Source organism: Bombina bombina, chromosome 9, assembly GCF_027579735.1.
Source record: "Bombina bombina isolate aBomBom1 chromosome 9, aBomBom1.pri, whole genome shotgun sequence".
Lineage (NCBI taxonomy): Eukaryota > Metazoa > Chordata > Amphibia > Anura > Bombinatoridae > Bombina > Bombina bombina.
The window spans coordinates 195,931,913-195,951,431 of record NC_069507.1 but is presented as its reverse complement, the minus strand read 5'-3'; the positions used below and the strand labels follow the sequence as shown (position 1 = coordinate 195,951,431).

The 19,519-nt window shown below is 36.1% G+C and overlaps 1 protein-coding gene across 4 annotated transcripts in view; it reads left to right on the top strand.

Annotated features, from left to right (window-relative positions):
• The window catches only part of CRTAC1 (cartilage acidic protein 1), a 1,047,407-nt gene that overhangs the window by 776,609 nt on the left and 251,279 nt on the right, over positions 1–19,519 (top strand). For all 4 annotated transcript variants that reach the window (XM_053692551.1, XM_053692550.1, XM_053692553.1 and 1 more), the window contains exon 7: positions 266–411. In XM_053692551.1, the coding sequence (XP_053548526.1) occupies positions 266–411 (146 nt within the window). The remainder of the gene's footprint in view (positions 1–265; positions 412–19,519) is intronic.

The window sequence follows — 19,519 nt, the reverse complement described above, 5'->3', positions numbered from 1 at the left end:
TCCTCCATTGTTTTCCACTGAACCCCCTTAGCATGTAAGCCTAAGAGTCCAGCTGTTTGTAGATCACCTTCTTAAGAGCTGACTACAACTGCAACTCTTGGCAGGGCCCTCTACCCATTTGATCCCTATAATTGTTTTATTGTACTCCGCCTTTGTTTATAGCGATGCGGAATCTGTTGGCGCTCTACAAATAACCGATGATAATAATAATAATAATAATGTTTCACTGCTGCAGTTTATATAATTTCCTTTATTTTTGTCACAGGTGTGGATGATACATATCAGCATGGGCGTGGTGTAGCGCTAGCAGACTTTAATAGGGATGGAAAAGTAGACATTGTGTATGGAAATTGGAATGGACCACATCGTCTTTTTCTACAGATGAACACGAATGGAAAAATTCGCTTCCGGGTAAGAAGATGTAGATAATGTGTCTTTCACTACATTCCAGTGCTGACTTGTTTGCACATGTGTAGTAATTGTCCTTCAGATATGTGCAGTGTAACTTAGGTTCCATAATGTCAGCTCCCATGATTAGAGGGAGGTGCATGAAAAGTATTTCATCTTCAGTGTCTCTTTTAAAGTACTTTTCTAAGAAAAATAATATTCAACTCAAAATGTAATTTCCCATGAAAAGGCTTCATTATATACCTATTTGTAATCTACCTATGAAAATTGTTTTCTTTCATGTAATTGGCAAGAGTCTATGAGCTAGTGACATATGGGATATACAATCCTACCAGGAGGGGCAAAGTTTCCCAAACCTCAAAATGCCTATAAATACACCCCTCACCACACCCACAATTCAGTTTTTACAAACTTTGCCTCCTATGGAGATGGTGAAGTAAGTTTGTGCTAAGATTTCTACGTTGATATGCGCTTCTCAGCATTGTTGAAGCCCGGTTCCTCTCAGAGTACAGCGAATATCAGATGGACGTGAAGGGAGTATCACTTATGAATACAATGATTTCCCTAATGGGGGTCTTTTTCATAGGTTCTCTGTTATCGGTCGTAGAGATTCATCTCCTACCTCCCTTTTCAGATCGACGATATACTCTCAATTTACCATTACCTCTGCAAATAACTGTTTTAGTACTGGTTTGGCTATCTGCTATATGTGGATGGGTGTCTTTTGGTAAGTATGTTTTTAATTACTTAAGACACCTCAGCTATGGTTTGGCACTTTATGCATTTATATAAAGTTCTAAATATATGTATTGTACTTATATTTGCCATGAGTCGGGTTCATGTATTTCCTTCTGCAGACTGTCAGTTTCATATTTGGGAATATAAACATTTTTTAAAGAAATGTATTTCTTACCTGGGGTTTAGTCTTTTTTTCAATTGACTACTTCTTACAAATTGCGGGTGGTATTAGGCCCGCGGGTGCGTCAAATGTTAAACTTTATTGCGTCATTCTTGGCGAAAAAATTTTTTTTGCGTGAAAAAGTACGTCTATGACGCAAGTTCATAATTTCCGGCGTCATACTTGTCGCCGAGACCTTTCACACGGTTGCGTCATTGGTGACATGAGTGTGTCATTTCCGGTCATTTTTGGCGCCAAAAAAAGTTTAGTTACGTTGTGCGTCATACTTGGCGCCAACGTTTTTCATTATTTCAATACCCCATTGATGTTTGCCTCTTGCTTTTTTCTCTATCAGAGGGCTATGCTATTTGCATTTTTTCCCATTCCTGAAACTGTCATATAAGGAAATAGATAATTTTGCTTTATATGTTGTTTTTGCTTTTACATTTTGCAAGATGTCCCAATCTGATCCTGTCTCAGAAGTTTTTTCTGGAACATTGCTGCCTGACATCGGTTCTACCAAAGCTAAGTGCATTTGTTGTAAAATTGTAGAAATTATCTCGCCGAATGTCATTTGTAATAGTTGTCATGATAAACTTTTACATGCAGATAGTGTTTCCGTCAGTAATAGTACATTGCCAGTTGCAGTTCCTTCAACTTCTAATGTGCATGATATACCTGTAAATTTTAAAGAATTTGTTTCTGATTCTATTATGAAGGCTTTGTCTGCATTTCCACCTTCTAATAAACGTAAAAGGTCTTTTAAAACTTCTCATTTAGTTGAAGAAATTTCAAATGACCAACAGCATACTTTATCATCTTCTGATGAGGATCTATCTGATTCAGAAGATCCTTCCTCAGACATTGACACTGACAAATCTACTTATTTATTTAAAATTGAGTATATGCGTTCTTTATTAAAAGAAGTGTTAATTACTTTGGATATTTAGGTAACCAGTCCTCTTGACGTTCAGTCTAATAAACGTTTAAATGCTGTTTTTAAACCTCCTGTGGTTTCTCCAGGGGTTTTTCCTATTCCTGAGGCTATTTCTGATATGATTTGTAAGGAATGGAATAAGCCAGGTACTTCTTTTATTCCTTCTTCTAGGTTTAAAAAATGGTATCCTTTACCAGCAAAATCTATAGAGTTTTGGGAAAAGATCCCCAAAGTTGATGGGGCTATTTCTACTCTTGGTAAACGTACCACTATTCCTATGGAAGATAGTACTTCCTTTAAGGATCCTTTAGATAGGAAGCTTGAATCTTATCTAAGGAAGGCCTATTTATATTCAGGCGAGAGGAGAAAGAGGGCGCTAAAAAGCTAAGTTTTCCACCACACTTAGGCCTCGCTTCCATTGAGTCGTTAAAAATGGAGCCGTAAGCTACCGAAGCGGCCGACAGCTAAAAGTAATTTACGGCTGCATTTTAGTACCAGGTTTCCATTGAAAAGATTAGCGTGTTGCGCGCAGTCGCTCTTTTCGTGTAGCTGTAAGTTAACGTTGTGTTAACGCTTCCATCTGACGTCGGATTTCTTGAAAATCAATTAGTTGCTAAGGTAACCCGACCTTACGCTATAGAATTTACGTTTAACGTCCGTGCTTCTTACCTGTGATCGCCTCTCAAGAAAAAAACAAAACACTTATCCATATTTTTAATAATCAAATACTATTTTCTAATATAATTATATTTAACACTTCATAAATATAAGTAATATTTCTTGCTGCCCTAGGCATAGGTCTAGTTTGCATTCTGTAGATATGTTCTTGCATATATTATTATATTTAAATATATACTGATATTTCTATTAGAATATAAGTTCAACTATTTCTATACATGAGACAACAATAAATATTACTTCTAACAATTTATTTCTACATTAAAACACTTGCATTATTTGCAAGTTTTATAATTTCAATAGAAAATAGCTCTCAAAAAGCACAATTTTCCTCTTTTACACCTAGTTGAGCTGGGGGTAATATATCTCAATGTATCGACAGCCTCCGACAATGTATTAACGGTTAGCGCTTTCAATGGAAACCTGGTATAATTTATCGATTAACGGCTTCTATTACTTTCTATGGGACGCGAAAATCTTTTCGGCAGCCGAAGTCCGGCAGCCGATATTGAGGTATAACGCGCCATTGGAAACAGTCGTTAAACGCTATTGCTTTCGACAGCATATTTAACGGTTTGCGAGTGCACGCAAACTGAATTACGACTCAATGGAAGCGAGGCCTTAGTCGGATATAAAGATAGACACAACTGTATTTAAAGTTAACAAATTTACTACAGAATAAAAATACAGTGCAATATTAATACAATACAAATTCAGAGAAAGATAAAAGGGAGGTCTCCCTATTAAAAATAAAATAAATTAAAATAGGACTGGAATACCACCCTAAAAAAAGTTAGAATTTTTTTTTCCGCGCATAATGTTTGAATTAAGTCAGCAAATATTGGATACAAATTAGATTTCCAGTCAGGAAACAAAATGTCCCAATCCCTGATGTATTTGTTACAAAGTTTCTTGTAGTAGCTGATCAGACAAGTATTGCAATTATAACAAATAAGGTCAGCGTGAAAGAAATGTGGAATTGTAGTATAACGCTGATATGACCCCCTGAAGAGTAATTCGAAAGTGGGTTTTAAACACCTTAATGTCAGATTTTATACATCTTATTCTTACTCACACCTTCTTTTTCAAAGCGACTTACTGACGATCTTACGGCTCTCGATAATTCAATCTACGCGTTTCACCCATTAGGGCTTTTTCAAGATCTTGAAAAAGCCCTATCTAACGGGTGAAACCCATAGATTGAATCTGTGTTGTATCCTGCTAGGACTCTATCTACAATTTTAGAATCTAGATACCTAGCTTTCTATATTTGTTGCCCGCGCATGTTCCACGCTAAGTGCGGGTCTGTGAATCTCCTTCTCCCTTCTGAACTGGGATCCATTTGGCACACCACGGACGCTGGAGTGACGAGCAGTCTCCATTCACGCTGACCGGGTTCAGCCGATGCTAGTAGAAGCGAGAAGTACTGGGAGACTTTGCCTACCCGTGTCTAATCTTCAATATCGAGAGCCGTAAGATCGTCAGTAAGCCGCTTTGAAAAAGAAGGTGTGAGTAAGAATAAGATGTATAAAATCTGACATTAAGGTGTTTAAAACCCACTTTCGAATTACTCTTCAGGGGGTCATATCAGCGTTATACTACAATTCCACATTTCTTTCACGCTGACCTTATTTGTTATAATTGCAACACCTGTCTGATCAGCTACTACAAGAAACTTTGTAACAACACATCAGGGATTGGGACATTTTGTTTCCTGACTGGAAATCTAATTTGTATCCAATATTTGCTGACTTAATTCAAACATTATGCGCGAAAAAAAATGTTCTAACTTTTTTTAGGGTGGTATTCCAGTCCTATTTTAATTTATTTTATTTTTAATAGGGAGACGTCCCTTTTATCTTTCTCTGAATTTGTATTGTATTAATATTGCACTGTATTTTTATTCTGTAGTAAAGTTGTTAACTTTAAATACAGTTGTGTCTATCTTTATATCCGACTAAGTGTGGTGGAAAACTTAGCTTTTTAGCTCCCTTTTTTTCCCTCTCGCCTTTGTTGTTTCTGTGACAGTCCTGGGGTGACTGTCTTAGAGTGGCTTAGTTTTCCTTTAGTAATTAGCGCCATATTTCTTGTTATTCCTATTTATATTCAGGTCATCTTCTCAGACCTGCAATTTCTTTGGCTAATGTTGCGGCTGCATCAACTTTCTGTTGGAGAATTTAGCGCAACAGGAATTGGATTCTGACATATCTAGCATTGTTTGCTTACTGCAACATGGTAATCATTTTATTTGTGATGCCATTTTTGATATTATCAAAACTGATGTTAGATCCATGTCTTTAGCTATATTAGCTAGAAGAGCTTTGTGGCTTAAATCTTGGAATGCTGATATGACATCTAAATCTAGATTACTATCTCTTTCTTTCCAAGGTAATAATTTATTTGGTTCTCGGTTGGATTCTATTATTTCAACTGTTACTGGGGGAAAGGGAGTTTTTCTGCTTCAGGATAAAAAACCTAAGGGTAAATCTAAGGCTTCTAACCGTTTTCGTTCCTTTCGTCAGAATAAGGAACAAAAACTCAATCCTCCCCCCAAGGAATCTGCCTCTAATTGGAAGCCTTCCTCAAATTTAAATAAATCCAAGCCTTTTAGGAAACCAAAGTAAGCCCCTAAGTCTGCATGAAGGTGCGGCCCTCATTCCAGCTCAGCTGATAGGGGGCAGATTAAGGTTTTTCAAGGATATTTGGATAAAATCTGTTCAAAATCAATGGATTCAGAGCATTGTCTCTCAAGGGTATCGAATAGGATTCAGAGTAAGACCTCCTGTGAGAAGATTTTTTCTCTCACGTATCCCAGTAAATCCAGTAAAAGCTCAGGCTTTCCTGAAGTGTGTTTCAGACCTGGAGTCTTCAGGGGTAATCATGCCAGTTCCTCTTCTGGAACAAGGTTCGGGGTTTTATTCAAATCTATTCATTGTCCCAAAGAAGGAAAATTTATTCAGACCAGTTCTGGATCTGAAAATTTTGAATCGTTATGTAAGAGTACCAACTTTCAAGATGGTGACTATAAGGACTATTCTGCCTTTTGTTCAGCGAGGACATTATATGTCCACAATAGACTTGCAGGATGCATACCATCATATTCCTATTCATCCAGAACATTATCAGTTTCTGAGATTCTTTTTTCTAGACAAGCATTACCATTTTGTTGCTCTTCCATTTGGCCTAGCAACAGCTCCAAGAATCTTTTCAAAGGTTCTGGGTGCCCTACTCTCTGTAATCAGAGAACAGTGTAATGCGGTGTTTCCTTATTTGGACAATATCTTGGTAGCTCAGTCTTTACGTTCTGCAGAATCTCACACAAATCAACTAGTGTTGTTTCTTCGGAAACATGGTTGGAGGATCAATTTACCAAAAAGTTTCTTGATTCCTCAGACAAGGGTCACCTTTTTAGGCTTCCAGATAGATTCAGTGTCCATGACTCTGTCTCTAACAGACAAGAGATGTTTAAAATTGGTTGCAGCTTGTCGGCACCTTCAGTCTCAGTCATTCCCTTCAGTGGCTATGTGCATTGAAGTTTTAGGTCTCATAACTGCAGCATCGGACGCGATCCCCTTTGCTCGTTTTCACATGAGACCTCTTTAGCTTTGTATGCTGAATCAATGGTGCAGGGATTATACAAAGATATCACAATTAATATCTTTTAATCCCAATGTACGACACTCTCTGACATGGTGGATAGATCACCATTGTTTAGTTCAAGGGGCTTCTTTTGTTTGGCCAACCTGGACTGTGATCACAACAGATGCGAGTCTTTCAGGTTGGGTAGCTGTTTGGGGATCTCTGACAGCACAAGGGGTTTGGAAATCTCAAGAGGCGAGATTACCAATACATATTTTAGAACTCCGTGCAATTCTCAGAGCTCTTCAGTTTTGGCCTCTATTAAAGAGAGAACCGTTCATTTGTTTTCAGACAGACAATATCACAACAGTGGCATATGTCAATCATCAGGGTGGGACTCACAGTCCCCAGGCTATGAAAGAAGTATCTCAAATACTTGTTTGGACGGAATCCAGCTCCTGTCTAATCTCTGTGGTGCATATCCCAGGTGTAGACATTTGGGAAGTGGATTATCTCAGCCGCCAGACTTTACATCCAGGGGAGTGGTCTCTGTATCCAGATGTTTTTTCTCAGATTATTCAGATGTGGGGTCTTCCAGAGATAGATCTCATGGCCTCTCATCTAAACAAGAAACTTCCCAGATACCTGTCCAGGTCCAGGGATGTTCAGGCGGAAGCAGTGGATGCGCTGACACTTCCTTGGTGTTATCATCCTGCTTACATCTTCCCGCCTCTAGTTCTCCTTCCAAGAGTGATTTCCAAAATCATCATGGAACAATCATATGTATAGCTGGTGGCGCCAGCATGGCCACACAGGTTTTGGTATGTGGATCTGGTTCGGATGTCCAGTTGCCCACCTTGGCCACTTCCGTTACGGCCAGACCTACTTTCTCAAGGTCTGTTTATCCATCAGGATCTCAAATCATTAAATTTGAAGGTATGGAAATTGAACGCTTAGTACTAAATCATAGAGGTTTCTCTGACTCAGTGATTGGTACTATGTAACAAGCTCGTAAACCAGTCTCTAGGAAGATTTATTATAGAGTTTGGAAGACTTACATTTCATGGTGTTCTTCTCATAAATTTTCCTGGCATTCTTTTAGAATTCCTAGAATTTTGCAGTTTCTTCAGGATGGTTTGGATAAGGATTTGTCTGCAAGTAACTTGAAAGGACAAATCTCTGCTCTTTCTGTTATATTTCACAGAAAGATTGCTATATTTCCTGATATACACTGTTTTGTACAGGCTTTAGTTCGTATTAAGCCTATTATTAAATCCATTTCTCCTCCTTGGAGTCTTAATTTGGTTCTGAAGGCTTTACAGGCTCCTCCATTTGAGCCTATGCATTCTTTGGACATTAAACTACTTTCTTGGAAAGTGTTGTTCCTTTTGGCTATCTCTTCTGCTAGAAGAGTTTCTGAGCTATCTGCTCTTTCTTGTGAATCTCCTTTTCTGATTTTTCATCAGGACAAGGCGGTTTTGCGGACTTCATTTGAATTTTTACCTAAGGTTGTGAATTCTAACAACATTAGTAGAGAAATTGTTGTCCTTTCCTTGTGTCCTAATCCTAAGAATCCTTTGGAAAGATCCTTACATTCTTTGGATGTGGTGAGAGCTTTGAAATATTATGTTGAAGCTATTAAAGATTTCAGGAAGACTTCTAGTCTATTTGTTATATTTTCTGGTCCTAGGAAAGGTCAGAAGGCCTCTGCTATTTCCTTGGCCTCTTGGTTAAAGCTTTTGATTCATCAAGCTTATTTGGTCGGGTCAAGCCCCGCCTCACAGAATTACAGCTGATTCTACTAGATCAGTCTCCACTTCGTGGGCTTTTAAGAATGAAGCTTTAGTTGATCAGATTTGCAAAGCAGCGACTTGGTCCTCTTTGCATACATTTACTAAATTCTACCGTTTTGATGTATTTTCTTCTTCTGAAGCAGTTTTTGGCAGAAAAGTTTTTCAGGCAGCTGTTTCAGTTTGATTCTTCTGCTTTTGATTTAAGTTTTTTCTTTCAAATATGAAAATAAACTTATTTTTCTGGGTTGTTGACTAATTTTTTTCAGCGGTATATGGCTGTTTTTATTTTATTCCCTCCCTCTCTAGTGACTCTTGAGTGGAGATCCACATCTTGGGTATTGATATCCCATATGTCACTAGCTCATGGACTCTTGCCAATTACATGAAAGAAAACATAATTTATGTAAGAACTTACCTGATAAATTCATTTCTTTCATATTGGCAAGAGTCCATGAGGCCCACCCTTTTTATGGTGGTTATGTTTTTTTTGTATACAGCACAATTATTTCCAAATTTCCTTTGTTGATGCTTTCTACTCCTTTCTTTATCACCCCACTGCTTGGCTATTCGTTAAACTGAATTGTGGGTGTGGTGAGGGGTGTATTTATAGGCATTTTGAGGTTTGGGAAACTTTGCCCCTCCTGGTAGGACTCTTGCCAATATGAAAGAAATGAATTTATTAGGTAAGTTCTTACATAAATTGTTTTTTTTGTTCCACTTTCCCAGGGAGGCTGTAGTGTATCCTGCAAATGTCAGAACTTGACTGTGCTACTTGCTATAGAGCAATGGTTTTCAGGCCACATTTTGAGGATATCTCAACTGGAGCACAGGTGAAATAATCAGCTGATTAGTAAACATGGTTATTTTACCTGCTCTCACTCAAGGTAATCCTGAAAGCATGGCCTGTTGGGGAGGCCTGAGGTCAGGGATGAAAACCAGTGCTATAAAGGGATTGCTTGATCAGTGTAGATGGTCACTTATGTCAGTCTTTAAAAGGGCCACAGCAGAGAAGACAAGATTAACTAAACAGGCTCATTTTCTCATGATTTATAGAGCACATACAATTTAATCAATTTTCCAATGTACTTCTGATATCAAATTTGCTTCATTCTCTTGGAATCCTTTGTTGATGGAGCACTACTGGAAGCTATCTGAACACTTGTTGAGCTTCAAGCAAGCACCATAAATTTATAAAAAAAGTGTTTTTATTTACAAAAGGAGTCTTCCTGTTTTTATTAGCCTGAACTGCTTAATTGATGTCAACTGCAGTTTCTTCTGAATCAGTTTTTAAGTGTTGTTACAATTAGTGTTTATGGTATAATTGAATTTAATAATTGTACTGTGAATTTTCTGTTGATTTGCCTGCTTCTTATCTTTTTATAGTGAACAAAGACCAATGGCACTGCCTCTGTGTAATTCTAGACTCCCATACCTCTTATGTACTCCTCAATAATAGAGGTTAAATAATATGGGTCATGGTGCTGTGTATTAAAACTAAAGTATGCAAACACACAAAGAGGGTGAAGATTCCCTCCAAGAAAAGAATACTGTACACGTATTAGCACTCCAGAGTCTGTTAATTGCAATTGTATTAGAGGTTGTTAAATCAGCTAAATATGTAGTAGTGGCTGAGGCACTATAACTGCAATTGTATTAGAGGTTGTTAAATCAACTAAATATGTAGTAGTGGCTGAGGCATAATTAAAACATAACTTTTATTAGAATGCCAATAAAAGATTAGTTTTGGGAAAGACACACAAGAGAAAAAAGTTTAATATCAAAACTTGCAGAGTTTATCAAGATAACACTATATAAATAATCAAAGAGCACAGTCAGTAAGTGTGGTTTACTTATAGTCACCACAAGTAAATCTGAATGTTAACTAGTAAATCAATGTCAGATATTTGCAAACTTGAATAGAAACATGATTAACATAAGTTGGTCTTTCCCACAAACACTCATTGCTTTATTATTTCGGTTAGAATAAAACATCAGCTTGTATAGCCAATGGTGAATGACTTTCAGTTTATACGTAAAAAAAATTATTTGCATTAAAACTGCTAGTGTTTTAATATTGGGGCAATGTTTAAGGCTGGATAAGACCATGGGGCCGAATTATCATAGTGCGAGCGGACATGATCCACTGTAGCGGATCATGTCCGCCGCACATCAATAAATGCAGACAACATACGCTGTCGGCATTTATCATTGCACAAACATTTCTTGTGAAATGCTTGTTCAATACCGCCCCCCTGCACATTCGCTAGCAGGGGGTGTCAATTAACCCGATCGTATCCGATTGGGCTGATTGCTGTCCGCCACCTCAAAGGTGGTGGACGAGTTAAGGAGCAGCGGTCTTATGACTGCTGCTTCTTAACTCCTGATTCCGGTGAGCCTAAAGGCTCGCACAGAATTAAAAGCATTTGGGCCTTGATAAATCGGCCCCCATGTAACATCGGTAATCATAAACCATCTATTATAATAATGTATCTGTTGTACCGATAGTTACATGTATTTTTTAGCTGATAGAGTTTATTCACCTGAGTAACTATGTGTCAGTTACCATCTGTTAGTATTAAGACTACTATATGAATCGTATTCGGCTGAATATCCAAAAACCTATATTATTGCATTTGAAGGTTTATCACCATTAAACTAAAACAACGATGCCCAAATTAGTGCTTTTTATATCACACTGAGCCCTCCATTTGATTACTGTGATAGTGAATCAATTATATTACCATCAATAATATCACTGCACCATAGATAGTATATTAGCGATATTACTTTTAAAGATAGTTTAAAATATATACTTGTTTTCTTCCTATGGCTGATTAAAACACAGGAGTTCCTAAGACTCCTCGCCAGTTCCCTAACGATTCCCTAACATGTTTCGCAATTGCCCTGAAGTTGGCATTTTTTGTTGCATATTGCTCTTTAGTATTTTCTATTAGACTTTATGCTCCAGAGTAATTTTTACTCTTCTGTGTAAGTAACTTAGCATGAGACTTTTTTTGGTCCTAGATCCTTGGTCCTAGATCTGAGCTTGGCTGACATCACACAGATATAGTTACTGTTTGATTTTTATTTGTTTTTATGTCAGTGTAATTTTTCTGTCCCATAGTACGATCTGAAGAACAGACTTCAAATAGTGGGTCGGTCATGATGTCTCATAGTGTATCTTGGTAGTTCTGATTTCTCTACCTCACCTCCTGTAAACAAGACAAAAACTTTTACTGTCACAAAAATATCTGCCTCGTAACATTTTACCCCTTCTTTAATTGTTGTTGTGAATGTTTTTAATGAATTAAAATACAATAATTAATTCAAATATATTTGTTATTGGCATTGTGCCAATAGCATTAGTGTGTAACAGCTTTAAATTGTAAGGATATATTTACATTTGCAATTATATATTGTTTTTAGCAGTTCAGAATATTAAGGGGGAAAAAAGAATGTTACAAAAATACAAGAGTATATTACAAAGTAAAAAAAAAATCATTTATTGAAATCAAAATCTAAACCATAAAACCAATATCTCATAATAAGAATTAACATGGTCCCTTCTTAAGAAATGAAAATATTAGGAGACTACATCTAAGGTATAGTTAATAATTTCAAAGAGAATACTTGTGAGTTCTCATAATTTGCTAATAAAATCTTGCAAGATCTCACTATGGGCTAGATTATGAGTTCACGCTCGCGCATTAACATCACTAGATGTAGGCGTTTTGTGCTTGCATTGCGTGTTGAAAGTAAAAATGTCATGCTTAAGCGAAAACCAGACGCGCATAGAGTTGAACTTAGAATGTCGTGACCGCATTAATATATTCTCCCATAGACTTCAATGGAGCGTGAAAACTGGAAAAAAACACCCATGCGTTAACACAATCGCTTTTATTTAAGTGCGCTAAATCCGACATGAATTATTATTTCACATACAGAACAAGGTCCTTTTTATTGTAAATACATATTTCTTTATATATCTATATAAACCTATACCTGTATATCTATTCCAATGGATATATAGGTATAGATATATGTATTTTACATGAACAGTATCAAATATATATATATATATATATATATTTAATAATAAAAAGTACATTATTTTCTATGTGAAGAACATAGAAATGTAAAATATGAGTAACGCGCATTGGGGTTCGCAATTGAGGACTAACACGGTTGAGTTAGTGCGCTGAAGAATTGCTATATTCAATATGTGTTATTGAAATATTAATCATAAACTATTAAAATATTAATAAAGAATATTTAAAATTGTTATAATACAGTAATATATATATATATATATATATATATATATATTATGGATTATTTAGAATATTTTATAGTGAGATCCCTTTACTATCCATTAAAAGTATAGAGTGCACTAATAAAGTTTCAGCCTTGTTAAGATACTGTGATTAAGATATTTATCCATCCGCTTGTTATACCAGATTGTGGGCTAGATTACAAGTGGCACGTGTATTACAACTTGAAAGTAAATGTTTTCACTCAAGTGCAAACAAAGTTGGCACGCAACGTGTTTGCGCAAGTGGGCACCTAACGTAATGTGTAAGAGTAAAAAACATTGTGCACGAAACACAACATAAATTCATTAAAATAAAGTGCTACACTCATCTTTACACTATCTGATAAAAAATATTAATATAAATATTGATAAAAAATTATTATAAGGATTAAGGTCTATATGGTATATGGTAATGTGTTTAAATGGTAAGGGCTATATTTATATTTATATAATCTTAATATGTGTGTATATATATATATATATATATATATATACATAAATATATTCACATGTATACACATAGTTTTAAATAGATATCCCTATATATCTGTATATAGCTGTACGTACCTGTATATATCCATAAAGATATATAGGTATAGATATACATTTTATAAAAAAAAAATCATATAATATATATATATATATATATATATATAAAATAACATTTTCTTCTATATGAAGAACATTGCAATGTGAATTATGAATCGCTCACTTCTTAGGTCTTACGTGGTGTCTGATTAGCCACGAATGATAAGTGTTATGGTTCTTTTTTTACACCACGCCCTGTTGAAGTATATGGGGAGAAGTTAACACGGTTGTGAATTCCTGAGAGCGTGTCAGGTTTTGCTCGCGCACAAACAGTTTACTTTCAACTTATAATATACAAGCTCACAATAAAAGTTTACTTCCAGCGGTGTTTGCGAGCGAGTGAAACATGTATTTAGCTTTGTGTGTTATTCCTAGCATAAGGTTGCACAAAACATAATGTACCTTGTACCATCAGGTTGTGCTCCACTTAAAACGTATCTCTTAAGACTTAAAGAATCACGAGAAATGTATATCACATGTAGTTTACTAATCAGGTACCACATGTATGCCTCTTACATTCAAATAAATAATATTATATCAGAGCACACTTTTTTAACTATTGAAATTCTTTTTTTTTTTGGTTGTAATAAATACTAAAACCTGCTGACCATATCCTAACCATATAAGGTATTAAAAAACATTAAACAAAATTTACAGGAAGCTCCAAAAACCTGATTGAGGGCTAAAGGGCAAAAGGAGACGTTGCCACAACATATTCTCTTCTAATGTAAAGATTTATACATAGGCACATTGTTAACGAAAAACCATCTGGAGTTACATATGTAGATGTGAGTAATTTAGAGATTAAAAGATGAAATTTTCAGCTGAGCTTTGAAAATGAAGAAGAAATGTGCTATTTTTTGCTCCACTGAAAAAACAGATGCCCTTACTCGTCCTGCATGACTTACATTGAATTCTATGAGAATCAGCTTTTCAATTCGTGAAATTTGATTTAAATATTTGAATATTCAATTTTATAATATTTTTTTGTTTTAAAAAACAAATGTCAATTGTTAAAGGGACACTAAAGTCAAAATTAAACATTCATAATTCAGACAGAGCATACAATTAAAAAAAACACTACATTTTCTAATTTAATTTCATTATCAGAATGTGCACAATCTTTTTATATGCACACTTTCTGAAGTACCAGCTCCTACTGAGCATGTGCAAGAGTACACAGTATATTGTGATTGGCTAATGGCTGTCACATGATACAGGGGGTAATGGAATTAGCTTGAAATTGAATAGAAAAAAAATATTAATTTGCATTTGAGATTCAAAGTAACATTTACAGCATTTTCTTTTTATTATGTATATTCTGTGTTTAATGGTCCTTTAAATGTACAGTCTAGTCAAAATTAAACTTTCATGATTCCAAAAGGCCATGCAATTTTAAACTTTCCAATTTACTTTTATCATCAAATTCGCTTTGCTCTCTGATATTCTTTGTGGAAAGCTAAACCTAGCTAGGCTCATATGCTAATTCCTAAGCCGTTGAACTGCCTCTTATCTCAATGTATTTTGTCAGTTTTTGACAGTTAGACACTGCTAGTTCATGTGTGTCATATAAATAACACTGTGCTCACTCCCATAGAGTTAATTATGAGTCAGCACTGCTTGGCTACAATGCATGTCTGTCAAAATAACTGAGATAAGGGGCAGTCTGCAGAGGCTTAGACACAAGGTAATCACAGAGGTAAAAAGTATATTAACCTCTTGAGTGCTATCGACGGCTCTGAGCCGTCAGAGTTTCCCACTCAGGTGCTAATGACGGCTCAGAGCCGTTGCTAGCACTCTCCCACCTTGAGGGAGATCTGAGGGCTCCCACCCACTCCTACCCCGGCGATCGTGCCTGTATAATGACAGGCATTGCCGGGGCTTCACGTTTTGTGTGGTGACGTTATGTGCAATGACGTGATGACGTCACCGCGCAACTTTATTAAAAAAAAAACAATGGACAATATAGGGAAAGGGGGCATGCTGCTTAGAAGCCTGTATCTCAGGCATCTAAGCCGCTACAGACCCCCAAGACCCACCATTGGAAAGGCAATCGCCTAAACTTATTAAAGGTATAAGTCTTGGGGATCTGAAAAGAAAAAAAAAAGTTAAAAAAAAATATTTAAAGAAATTAAAAATCCCTCCAGTGTGCTTAGCACCTAGGTGGGAAAGTGCATAGCACTCAAAGGGTTAATATAACCGTGCTGGTTATGCAAAACTGGAGAATAGATAATAAAAGGGATAATCTATCTTTTTAAACTATAACAATTCTGGAGTAGACTGTACTTTTAAGCAAACATTTAACATTTAAAACCAACATGGCCAGCATTCATTATTTTAAAAAAATACACAAATTCCTTTTTATTATCTAAAATCCCTAAGCAATAACTCTATCATAAAATGCTCTCATATTAAGTTTTTTTTAACAATCTAGTGCTTTTTTCAGAAGATAGCTATTTATGAACATCATGCAGTACTGGCAATGTGTTTTTTTTTTCAATAATCACAATTTTAAAATGCTCCAGCCATTATTACCCCTGAAGCTCGGAATTGTTAGCTATTGAAGCAACACAAAACTATTATTTTCATTGCTTATCTCCTCATTTTGTAATCCCAACACATTTTTAGCATTACAATTTAAGTTAACCCCTTTATTACTGTATCTGTTGTCAGGAAAATGTCAACATGTTAGGTGGCAAAATGTAATTTTTTTTTAAATTGTGAGCATCTTGGTTTTGACATTTAGGTCTCCATTTATCAACAAGCAGGAGAGGTTCCCAATTAAAGGGACATAAAACACCAAATTCTTTCATGATTCAGACAAAAACATGCAGTTTTAAACAACTTTAAAATGTACTTTTTTTCTCTAATTTGCTTCTTTCTCTTAGTATCTTTTGTTGAAAATAATACCTTGATAGACTCAGGAGCAGCAGTGTACTACTGGGAGCTAGCTGTTGATTGGTGGTTTCACATATATGCCTGTTATCATTGGCTCACCTGATGTGTTCAGCTACTTCCCAGTAGTTCATTGCTGCTCTTTCAACAGAAGATACAAAGAAAATGAAGCAAATTAGATTATATAAGTAAATTGGAAAGTTCTTTACAATTGTATGCTTTATTTATATCATTAAAGGGACAGGAAACCAAAAAATGTATCTCTTATGATTCAGATAAAACATACATTTGTTTCAATTGTGCAATTTACTTTTATCAATTTTGCTTCATTTTCTTGGTAACCTTTATTGAGGGAGCAACAATGCAATACTGGGAATGAACTTTGTTAAGCCACTGGCAAGAGGCATATATGTACACTCACCAATCAGAAGCTAACCCAGACCTCCTGAGCCTATCTAGGTATACTTTGTTAACAAAGGATACAAGAGAACTAGGTAAATTAGATAATAGAAGTAAATTGGAAAGCTGCTTAAAATTATATGTTCCATTTGAATCATGAAAGAAAATGTTGGGGTTTCATGTCCCTTTAAGTTAAAACTGTGAGTGTTTTGTTCCTTTAAGGAATCTGTCCATGATCGCAGCTAGCAGAAAGCAGCATGCTGCCCACATTTATAATTGTAGGCGCTAGAGCAATACCGCCCCTGCTCTTGCTGAACCTGTCTATAACCCCGGTCTTATTAGTCCGGGGTGATTTTAAACCACCACAGCTGGTTGTGAAGTTATAAAGCCACGGTTTGAATACTGCTGCTTCTTAAAGGGACATGAAACCCCCACATTTTCTTTCATGATTTAGGTAGAACATACCATTTTAAACAACTTTCTAGTTTGCTTCTATTATCAAATTTGCTTCATTCTCTTGGTATCATTTGTTGAAGGAGCAGCAATGCACTACTGGTTTCTAACTGAACACATGGGTGAGCCAATGACCATTGGTATATATAGGCAGCCACCAATCAGCAGCTAGAACCTAGGTTATTTGCTGCTCCTGAGTTTTCCTAGATACAACTTTTTAGCAAAGGATATCAAGAGAAGGAAGCAAATCAAATATAAGTAAATTGGAAAGGTGTTGAAAATTATATGTTCTGTCTAAATCATGAACGTCTAATTATGACTTTACCCTTTAACTATTGGCTGCAGGTTTGCTCATACAAACCTGTGTCCTAGGAGATCCCAATCGGTGTCCTCAGTTTGATAAATGGAGTCCTCAGCATTGGTACAGATACTTTAATTATATACAACATAAATTGTATGTTTCTCTGTTACATCTCTGGCAAATAACCTTTGTTATATAAAATGCAACATTATTGAATACAGACAAAAATCTGAGAGCATTGTAGATGTACATCCTATTGTATTACATAGAACAAAAGATATACGCGTTCAAGAGCATTTACTTGATCAGTTACTTACTGTAAATTAGGCTCACTTTACTGCACAGCTCAGGGAAATTGGCTTAGAATTACAAACCCTTATATTTGTGACTAAAACATTTCAATTAATGTTATCATCATCTTTAGTAAACAGAGATCACCAAGGGTCTGCTGTCTGGAGACAAATTAAAGCGTATATGTCTTCTGGCACCTCGCCTTCCCTGCTGATTTACAGTTCTTTCCAAGAAATGCTGAGCAAAGCAAAAGTCATTCCGGATGAAAAACATCGAAATGAAATAAAATACTTAGAGTAGAAATAGAGATAAAGAGAAAAAGAAAATATGCTTAAAATATTGGTATAAAGATAAAAAAAGAGAATAAAGAAATTCGATCACATTCCAGAGAGAGGAATATTAACCTAAAAAAATAAATTGTTCTTATTTAAAGGGACATTAAAGTGAATTTTCTTTTAGTCTATCATATCTGCAATTAGGTGCCACAATTTTACATTTAGCACAAATATTAAACGTATTTAAAACAATTTCTTTATTAACCCTTTGTTCTAAATGGATGCATTTACTACTTCACGCAGCACTTTTCCCAGCGTATTGTGTTGACATAGTACCTACGTCCATCAGAGAGGCACAGATTGAGGTCTCTCTGTCAAAGCGCAACTGGGGAACAGAAGGCACCTGACTTCATATGATAAGGGAGCACTAATTGTGCCCGGTTGCCATATGAAGGCAAATCCTATACAGAGAGTGTCGCCGTCTGTATTTGACATTGCCACAGTGGTTGGGTGGGGATTAAGGAGGCGGGTGAGCAGCGATCATGGGTGGGGAGAGGGAGAGGCGTGTCCCTACACTGCAGAAATTAAAACCTTAGCAGGAGAGAGAGAGGAGTGGGTCCTCTCCACTACAGAAAATAAAAAATGGTGCTCCTACACTACAGTGATCATTTGGAGGGGGAGGGGGTTCTTTACACTACAGAAAAATGGTTGATCTCATGGAGGGGAGGTGGGGAGGGTGAGAAGGGATTAACTGCTTAGCTAAAAAAAGCTTTTACAATCATTTGTATTATCACTTCACATATTGGCCTAGATTACAAGAGGAGCGCTAATTTATTGCGCGCCTGCAAACGGGTGGCTATAGGGTATTTTCCCAGTAAAAATATATGTATATGCTTATATACATATATATATGTGTGTTATGTGTATATACACATATTAACTCATAAATATATATCTATATAAGCATATACATATATATTTACAATTTGCTGCCATCGCTGCGCAACTTACCCCATTCCCTGTGCTAGTTCTCATGCCATGTCTCACAACATGCGAACAAGGCTCCCATTGAAGCCTATGAAAGCGCTATCTTGTGAACGCAGTGCTTCCCAGCAATTCAAAATCGAAGTCGCTTTTGCATTGCAGCTATACTTTATATTGTATTACCAACGCATATTTGCATGTGCTGGTATTACTCAGTGGAGCACAAATATTGCTTTTGTGAAAGAAAATTTTGCTCTCCACTTGTAATCTAGCCCATTGTGTTTAAATAATGTCAGTGAAAAAAACAGTGTTTGTGAAAAACTTCATGTTTTTTTGTAATGATTGCATTCGGCATACATCTAACTGCCAGCTGGTGGCATGAAATATACCAAAAGGGTCCTAGATCAATACCTTGGGTCCTCTACTCTTAAAATATATATAGTTTATTAAGGCAATTATGCAATAACAAAGACACCATTTACCCTTTGCCTTAATATATTTAAAAATCCCCTTTTAGAAGTGTGGTGCGCAGTTGCAATTCATAGGCTTTCTAATTACCAAAACCAATCACAAGCTGATGCATGTCTACTATTTCTGAACAAAGGGGACCCTTTTTACGATTTTTTTATTATCACTGCACATGTTGTTTGTAAATAATTTCAGTAGGAAACCAAACGTTTGTGAAAAGGTCAAGGGCAATCGTATTTGTTATATATCTGATGACCAAA